The 10000-nt window shown below is 41.1% G+C and overlaps 1 protein-coding gene across 1 annotated transcript in view; it reads right to left on the minus strand.

Annotated features, from left to right (window-relative positions):
* The window catches only part of LOC139667354 (sodium- and chloride-dependent creatine transporter 1-like), a gene marked incomplete at its 3' end in the record, with an annotated part of 30470 nt that overhangs the window by 4678 nt on the left and 15792 nt on the right, over positions 1–10000 (minus strand). The window contains exons 4-6 of the mRNA XM_071546808.1: positions 6400–6534; positions 5493–5596; positions 5147–5271 (exon numbers count right to left, since the gene is read on the minus strand). Coding sequence (XP_071402909.1) covers positions 5147–5271; positions 5493–5596; positions 6400–6534 — 364 coding nt within the window. The remainder of the gene's footprint in view (positions 1–5146; positions 5272–5492; positions 5597–6399; positions 6535–10000) is intronic.

Consider the following 10000-nt stretch of genomic DNA (forward strand, 5'->3'; position numbering starts at 1 on the left):
ATTAAAACTGTGTTAACAGAGCTGTGACCAAGTCAACTCTGCTCAAGTCCCAAGTCAGTCTCAAGTCTTGACGCACAAGTCTCAAGTCAAGTCTCAAGTCTAAATGTAGAACAGCAAGTCAAGTCAGAACAAATCAAGAGTCCAGTATCAATTTAATATCTTAAAGAAAACTAAATATCTAGGACTTTTCAATGCAATATGGTTTTAATAGGATAAAAACTTGGTAAGAGCATCATGAGTTTGATTTCTATAATCAGTTTCAACTTCAATAAATTCAATCATTCCATACAAATTCAGAAAACAGAATTTAAATTCAGTCGTCTGCTGGAACAAATCTCATCACTTTCAATCTAAGTCATTTACACAAACACAAGATCTCAAGTCAAGACTTTAGAAACCTTTTCAAGTCATCAGAGTACAAGTCAGAGTCAAGTCCCAAGTCACCAGAACCCAAGTCAAGTCCAGTCTCAAGTCTTCTCTTCATGCATCAAGTCAAGTCCCAAGCAATTCAAACTGAGACTCGAGTCCAAGTCATGTGACTCATACATAACAACACAATGCAATTACAGTTTTCAGTAAGTATCATTAAGTGTTAACACATTATTGTTGTGTAACACAGTGCTTCTCCTCAGGTTAACAGACTGGAGCGATGCTGCCTTCAGGTCATGTCAGATTTACAGTAAATTTGAGCTGCCGACTGGGAAAAACTGTTCACATCGCCTCCTACTGATCGTCAACTCGGATTTCTCCCACTTGGCGTCACAAACTGTGGAAGTCTGTCTGATGTCTGCGGTCCATCATCATCATCATCATCATCATCATCATCATCATCATCATCATCATCATCATACTATAAAGTCTGTCTGTGTGTCCGTCTCAGATCTCGAGAACCGTCCGATCGCAGTGTGTGATCGGACACGCGACACGATCAATATTAATAAACTTTGAATAAACAAGTTAACAGCTCTGAGCAGCATGGTGATGCACTAGTGATAATAAACATCAACATTGTGAGTTATATTCACACCCATACAGTCGGCTGTAGCGAGTCACGTCTGCTGGTTTGTTGATGCTTGATTTTAAATTCATGAATACAAATTATTTTGAATGTCGGCGTTCTAGCAGCTGAAACACCTGAACCCAAACGAGACAGCATCCCGCTCTGCTTCTTCGGTCCTGGTCTTGGACTTGGACCGGACTAAAGTCTGGACTTCAGCTCTGCTGGTGTTATAATGAGCTCAAAACCCAAAGTCAAAATGAAAAATGTATTGCTATGTTCACAATAAAACAATATTACATCTGATACAGGAGCGTTAATCTGTCGCTTCTCTGAGTTTCGGTGTGTGTGTGACGGCCTGGTGCTGATCACAGGTGTGTGTGTGTGTGTGTGTGTGTGTGTGTGTGTGTGTGGTTAGTACACGGTAATGCTTTGAAGGAGAGATCAGAAAGGAAGTAAGCAAAGATGCAACTTTCTACCAAACATTTTCTCCTCCTTTCCTCTCCTCCTCTCTCCTCCTTTCCTCTCCTCTCTTCTCTCTCTTCTCTCTCCTCTTCTTCCTCTCCTCTCTCCTCCTTTCCTCTCCTCTCTTCTCTCTCTTCCTCTCCCCTTCTTCCTCTCCTCTCTCCTCCTTTCGTCTCCTCCTCTCTTCCTTTCATCTCCTTTCCTCTCCTCACCTCTCTCTTCCTCTCCTCTCTCCTCCTTTCATCTCCTCCTCTCCTCCCCTTTCCTCTCCTCTCTTCTCTCTCCTCCTATCCTCTTCTTCCTCTCCTCTCTCCTCCTTTCATCTCCTCCTCTCCTCCCCTTTCCTCTCCTCTCTTCTCTCTCCTCCTCTCCTCTTCTCCCTCTCCTCTCTCCTCCTTCCATCTCCTCCTCTCCTCCCCTCTCATCTCTCTACTTAACATTGATAATTAAAGTCTTGTATCATTAAAAACTCATGAGAAATCTGTTGTTCCATTCTGCTCTGCTCCTTTTTTCTGTCTTATTCTATTCTATTCTATTCCATTCTATTCTATTCTATTCTATTCTATTCTATTCTATTCTGTTCTGTTCTATTCTATTCTATTCTATTCTGTTCTGTTCTGTTCTGTTCTGTTGCAGTACTCAGAGTTAAAGCTGTACAGACTGTATGATATTCTGTATATTGGGTTTGTGTTTGTTACCTTGTTGCTGCTGCGTGCCGAGCCTCTTGAAATGGAGATGAGTCACATCTCAAGAGGTCAGAGGCCTACAGTTAATACTGTAACACACACACACACACACACACACACGCAAGCACACACACGCACACACACACACACACACACATACACACACGTGATGCTAATACTTTAAATCATGGTAAGACATGACAGGCAGGTGGATTTTTGTTGTCCTTCTTACAAAGAAATTAAAAATGTAACATGAAGAAGTTGTCTCTCATTTGCATTCACACACACACACACACACACACACACACACTTACATAGACATACATACTGTATATAGACTCTCTTTCTGTCTCTCTCTCACTCTCAAAATACATACTGGTGTTCAAGCATTGACACGTGCACTTATGCTCTCTCTCTCTCTCTCTCTCTCTCTCTCTCTCTCTCTCTCTCTCTCTCAACCTTACAACACTACAGCAGAAGAAGTATGGTGTGTGTGTGTGAGAGAGAGAGGGGGGGGGAGAGAGAGAGAGAGAGAGAGAGAGAGAGAGAGAGAGAGAGGCCTGCAGCAAAAAGACACGCTACCTTCTCTGGAGAGGCTAAATATAACTAGCTGTGTGTGTGTCTGTGTGTGTGTGTGCGTGTGTGTGTGTGTGTGTGTGTGTGTGTGTGTGATGTCATGTCATGTGCTTCAGAGCCATTAATAGACACACGGTTGGTTAGTCGGGCTAAAGACATAGAGCTGCAGAACACACACACACACACACATTCGACATTATAAATTCTAACATGTAACACACACACACACACACACACACACACTTCACACACATACAGGCATTCTGTCTCACACACACACACACACACTCGTTCTCCAGCTGAAAGCAATGTAGAGTCAAACAATAATTCACTTGGTTCATACATGATTCATATAAACACATTTACATTGAGTCGACCTGAGGAGTGAAGGCAGATTTCTACAACAGACATGTCCAGCCTGACCTTTGACCCCAAACCTCTATACTCTATAATGCAGCTCAGCTCAGAGAGAGATGAGGAGACTGCAGGTCACACTAAACAAGGCAGCAGGAATAAGGTCTTCAGGTGTTTAACTTCATATTATACTGGGACGGCCCACAGCAGTAGAGCGTGTGAGACAATATTCTGTTGCACTAATTTCAATAATTCAACAGTTTAAAAAGCCAGTTAGTATTAAGGACAAACTGTTATTGGTACATGATAAACATCAAGTTAATATAAGAATAAGAGATAAAAATCATTATGGACTACCAAAAATAAAAACTGAAATGGGAAGGCAGCTGGATTGTTGATTGCAAGATTTCAAGATTCAAATGTAGTTATCATCACACTGGTGTACTGCACTGTCAGCAGGTTTGTAGAGTATTGGTATTGAAAACACAATGTAGATGAATATGTGTATGTAGGTCCATACAGGATATGTGCCAATGTATGTAGGTTATATGTGTATGTATGCATGTATGTATATGATATGTGTGTGTCAACAATTATGTGTTGTATGAATTATTGTATGCTTGTGGACTCTTGGAAGATTAGCCAATGGGCTAAAAGAGATCCAAATAAAATCAAAAATCAAATCAATCAGCTCTATCCAGGCTGCATGGTTATTATTTCAGCCTGTTTATATTCACTTCACAGCGTTTGGACTCATGTGCAGTGGAAACCTCGTATCTCCAACATGTCAGCTGGACGTAAAACAGCTTTGTTTGAACATGAATTGTATTTTTAATTTTGCGTTTTTAAATCACTTTTGTATCTGATTTTTTGCTCATTATTACCCATAACCCCTCAGTGTGTCTTGTTCTGTTGATATTTGTTGTTGTTTTCTGGCTTCTTCAGTCTGTGTTGTTCTGTATAGTTGATGTGGCATAAAGTAAAGTTAGAGTTAAAGATGTTTTAGCTTGATGAACATGAGCTTTAGTTTGCTCAGTGGTTTAGAGGCTTAATGAGACTGAGGCTGCAGAGCGAAGTTAAAACATGAACATGAACAAATTTAGAGTTAAGAGGTTTTCACATCAACAGCGATATAGTTGTTGATTTATTGCTATCACTGACATCCATCACTTCCTATCAGACTAGAGGACTAGTAGAATCCTGTTTCTATCCTGTATCTAGTAGCAGCTAGCGTTAGCATGCTAACACTAACACCTGTGTCTTTGCTAAATGAGCCTGCTGTTAGCTAGCTAACCATAGCATCTGGTCAGCTGACCATCACTGTCTTGTTGTTAACACATCTGATTAGCACACTAGCTAACGTATCTAGTAGCAGCTAGCGTTAGCATGTTGACATTAACATCAGTGTGTTTGCCGGCTAGTTAGCTAGCTAACAGTTTGTTCAGGTTAACTGAGCTGACTCTTCTCAAGCTCCAACTCTTCATGTTTTGGAGTAGAGACTAGGGCTAAAGACAAGACAGTTTACTGTGTCACAGTAACCTACATTTGGAAACAAATCCACCTTATCACACTATTCACTTTCACTGAGAACGTTACTGAATGGATCTACAGCCACACCACAACAAGCTGACTCAGCTGCTCTCTGCTTCAGCTGCTTCAGACACATTTACACTTTATTCACTAACACACAGTTCTCCATGTTCCTCCATCATGAGACTCAGCTGGGTGAAGTCTGTGTTAAACTGATAGAGACTGAATGAGTTTCTAACATGGCAGTGAAGGTTAAACGCTTCAGAGTGTTAAAAATAACTGAGAAGTTCTGAGGGGGAAACACTGACTCACAATGACTGCTACTGTGTGTGTGTGTGTGTGTGTCTGACTGTTAGTGTGTGTGGGTCCTTGCATGTGTGTATGTGTGGACTTGTCCATCTATGTGTGCATTTATATGTGTATGTGTGTGTGTGTGAGCAAATGCATGTGTGAGCAAATGCATGTGTGTTGCTTGCATGTGTGTGTGTGTGTGTGTGTGTGTGTGTGTGTGTGTGTGTGTGTGTGTGTGTGTGTGTACCTGATTCGGCCACCTGTGAGATGTCCACTCCCTGTTCAGCAGCCATGAAGCCCAGGATGGAAAACACAACGAAACCAGCGAAGAAACTGGTTCCACTGTTTATCAGAGCCAACATGAAGGCATCTCTACAGGCGGGGGGGGGGGGGGGAATCAATCAATTAATCTTCATTGATGGATCACATTTTTTACAATATTCCATGTGTCTTATTACAAAATGACCCATGTTCAACTGCTGTTAACATGGAAATCCAGTGTATATACTCTGTGTGTGTGTGTGTGTGTGTGTGTGTGTGTGTGTGTGTGTGTGTGTGTGTGTGTGTGTGTGTGTGTGTGTGTGTGTGCGTACTTGTAGCAGTCGTTGTTGAAGCGGTTGTAGCTGCCCAGAGCGGTCAGCGCTCCCAGGCCGATGGCGTACGAGAAGAAGATCTGCGTGCCGGCGTCGATCCACACCTGCAGGGCCAGAGGTCAGAGGTCAGCCGGGGGTCAGGGGGACGGGACCAGGGGCAGGGGGCAGGGGGCAGGGGGCGGGGGCAGGGGCAGGGGGCAGGGGGCGGGGCATTGGTTCAATTGTCGGATTTTGCCAAAACTTGTGGGAATGATGCATCTCACATTTTCAAATTTTCACTGATCAACCTGATATTATCATATATGTGACTTATTATTATATCATACAGAGTTGGGGATTCAAGTCACAAGACTTTGACTCGAGTTGGATTCAAGTCAGACTTGAGTCACAGTTTTAGTTGCTTGACTGTTGACTTGATGCATGAAGAGAAGACTTGAGACTTGACTTGACTTGGGTTCTGGTGACTTGGGATTTGACTCTGACTTGTACTCTGATGACTTGAAAAGGTTTCTAAAGTACTGAAGAACTGAATTGAAATTCTGTTTTCTGAATTTGTATGGAATGATTGAATTTATTGAAGTTGAAACTGATTATAGAAATCAAACTCATGATGCTCTTACCAAGTTTGTATCCTATTAAAACCATATTGCATTGAAAAGTCCTAGATATTTAGTTTTCTTTAAGATATTAAATTGATACTGGACTCTTGATTTGTTCTGACTTGACTTGCTGTTCTACATTTAGACTTGAGACTTGACATTAATGACTTGGACTTGGACTTGGTAATCTACATTTAGACTTGGGACTTGAGCAGAGTAGACTTGCTCTCTCCTCTGATCATACGATAACAGCTTGCAGCTTGACTCATCACTGTTGTAAAAACTCTCTGGTATCTGATTGGACCGACCTGAGCCTCCCCCAGCTTGGACCAATCAGGTTTGATGTAGTACATGATGCCGTCGTAAGCACCAGGAAGTGTGACTCCTCGGACCAATAGGATGATGAGAACCACATAGGGGAAGGTCGCCGTGAAGTACACGATCTGGAACACACACACACACACACACACACATGTTAATGAAGACACTGTTAAAATGTGGTTTTGTTTGATGGTTACATTTTCAAAGCTCCATCCTTTTTTCCAGTCAGTTTCAGTCTAACTCCGCATCACAGCTGGACTCGCTCCTGATTGGCTGATGAATGATTGAATATCGGGTCTCCTGTTGTTTATGAAATCGCTTGCCTTGGTTTGCCCCTTGAGGGATGGATAAAGTATTTTGATGGATTGAGTTGAACCCTTCAGGACCAGGACCTTGTTGAGTGAAGGTGTGTGTGTGTGTGTGTGTGTGTGTGTGTGTGTGTGTGTGTGTGTGTGAGAGAGAGTGTGAGAAAGAGTTGAGCTGTGTGTGAAACCAGCAGCGGAGACGAAGAGAAACAAAACATGAACCTGAAGTGCTGGGGAGGCGAAGAGAGCGCCAAGATCTGACCTGCTGTGTCTGTCCACACACACACACACACACACACACACACACACACACACACACACACACACACACACACACACACACACACACACACACACAGGAATGCTGCTCTGTGCCAGCGCTCTGCTGGACGCTGAGCGGCTTCAGCACCATGGAGAGGTCGAGGAATCACTTTACATTAGAATCACATTCTACTCATCTGATTCTCTGACTCCACTGACATTCAGAATCAGCTTCAACTGTAAAAGCAACCCATGCTAAGGAGGTCAGAGGTCAGGGGTCAGAGGTCACAGCATCCTGACAAGAGCTGGAACAAATCGCTCTTGTTAACTCCAGTCTGGTTTTAACTTCAGTTGCAGGCTGTTCTTCTTGATATTTTGGAGATACAGGGTTTTTTCTATGATACTCCTGTGACTCGACAATGATCATGTGAGAATGAAGCACTAGGAAAAGAAACAGAATTGAAGAGTTAAGGAGCGAGAGGAGCGACTGACGAGCCACTTCCTGGAGAAAAGTTGACTGATGTAGATTTAAACCTGCAATAAGCGATTTCAGACCCTGTAACCAATCCTGAAGCTAACGTGTGCCATGTGGAGACTGTTTTGAGACGTAACGACATAAACCAATATCCAGCTGTGTTGCTGTTTTCACCTGTTTTCTAAAGCTTGTTGTCAAAACTCGGACCGACTCGAAGCTCCTCCTGCTCCGTTCAGCAGCTTTTAATTTTTTTTAAAACTAGCTTGTCTCCTCCTCGCTGTTTGAAAGCGCCGCTCTCCCCTCCCATCCCTGAAAAAAATTCTGGTAATTGAGGAATCGATGACGCAAGCGAGTAAACTGTTAAACTAGTAAACTTGTTAAACTGGTGAACTTGTTAAACTAGTAAACTTGTTAAACTGGTGAACTTGTTAAACTAGTAAACTTGTTAAACTGGTGAACTTGTTAAACTGGTGAACTTGTTCAACTAATAAACTTGTTAAACTGGTAAACTTGTTAAACTGGTGAACTTGTTAAACTAGTAAACTTGTTAAACTGGTGAACTTGTTCAACTAATAAACTTGTTAAACTGGTAAACTTGTTAAACTGGTGAACTTGTTAAACTAGTGAACTTGTTAAACTAGTAAACTTGTTAAACTAGTGAACTTGTTAAACTGGTGAACTTGTTAAACTAGTAAACTTGTTAAACTAGTGAACTTGTTAAACTGGTGAACAAGTTAAACGAGTAAAATTGTTAAACTAGTGAACTTGTTAAACTGGTAAACTGGTTAAACTGGTGAACTTGTTCAACTGGTGAACTTGTTAAATTAGTGAACTTGTTAAACTGGTGAACTTATTAAACTGGTGAACATGTTAAACTAGTGAACTTGTTAAACTGGTGAACTTGTTACACTGGTGAACATGTTAAACTAGTGAACTTGTGAAACTGGTGAACTTGTTAAACTGGTAAACTTGTTAAACTAGTGAACTTGTTAAATTGGTGAACTTGTTAAACTAGTGAACTTGTTAAACTGGTGAACTTGTTAAACTAGTGAACTTGTTAAATCAGTAAACTTGTTAAATCAGTAAACTTGTTAAACTGGTGAACTTGGTAAACTAGTGAACTTATTAAATCAGTAAACTTGTTAAATCAGTAAACTTGTTAAACTGGTGAACTTGTTAAACTAGTGAACTTGTTAAACTGGTATGACCAGTATGACATGTGGAGTTCCACAGGGCTCAATCCTTTGCCCTCTTTTATTCAACCTCTACATGCTTATCATACAGAAAAGTAGCATTCATTACCACAATTATGCAGATGACACTCAGCTCTATATATCTCTTTCTTCACGTGACTTTGGTCCTGTAGATTCTCTGATTCAGTGTATTGAGGAAATTAATGACTGGATGTGCCAAAACTGTCTTCAGCTAAATAAAGACAAAACTGAGGTAATTATCTTTGGCACTAAGGAAAAGAGACAGACAATTAGGGCTCACCTTGACTCCCTGTCTCTCAAGAGTAAAGACCAAGCTAGGAATCTTGGTGTTATTATGGATTCCGATCTGATTTTTAACAACCATATCAGTACCATTACAAGATCAGCTTTTTATCACCTTAAAAGTAAGGGGTCTTATGTCAGAACCTGATTTAAAAAAACTCAGAATGCTGCTCTCAGAGTTCTGACTAAGACTAAGAAAACAGAACACATTACACCAGTTCTTAGGTCACTGCATTGGCTTCCAGTGTGCCATAAAATTGAAATTCTGCTGCTTGTAAATAAAGCGCGAAATGGCTTCGCTCCAAAATACATTTCTGACCTGCTCTTATGATCTGAGCCACCCAGACCTCTGAGGTCCTCTGGGACCGGCCTGTTAGTTGTTCCCAGGGTGAAAACTAAATCAGGTGAAGCTGCTTTTAGTAATTATGCTCCCGATTACTGGAATAAACTTCCAGAAGCACAGAGATGTTCCCACTGTCAGCTCTTTTAAAAGTCTGCTCAAAACATTCCTTTTCTCTGTGGCTTTCCGCTAAATCATTTGTATGTAGATGTAACAGTTGTTATTATATTTATTTTATTTATTTTATTTATGTTTTACCTATTTTATCTCTATCTTTCTTTCTTTCTTTTTTAATGTCATTCTAAATAGTTGTGGTGTGTGGCCCTGAGCAAGTTGGCTTGGGAGGATTTTTATGTATTTTTTTCTGTTTTATGTGAAGCACATTATATTTGACTTGTGTATGAAATGTGCTACATGAATACATTTTGCCTTGCCTTGCTGTGCCTAGTATACTTGTTAAACTAGTGAAATTGTTAAACTAGTGAACTTGTTAAACTAGCAAACTTGTTAAACTAGTAAACTTGTTAAACTAGTAAACTTGCTACCTGCCTCTTCACTTGTCACTGTGGGACATGTGACCCTCAGCGGGAGAAAGATCTGTCAAAGTGAGACTGGTAACTGGCGAGACGTCTCTGTAGGTACGGTTAGCTTAGCTGTTAGCATTCATGCACGGTGCTTCACTAGGTTTGGGGTCTCCGTAGTGCAGCAGCT

This window comes from Centroberyx affinis, unplaced genomic scaffold, assembly GCF_046629955.1.
Source record: "Centroberyx affinis isolate AG114_WGS23_722 - 3 ecotype Tasmania unplaced genomic scaffold, CSIRO-AGI_Caff_v1 ptg005460l_1, whole genome shotgun sequence".
In the NCBI taxonomy this organism is placed as follows: domain Eukaryota; kingdom Metazoa; phylum Chordata; class Actinopteri; order Beryciformes; family Berycidae; genus Centroberyx; species Centroberyx affinis.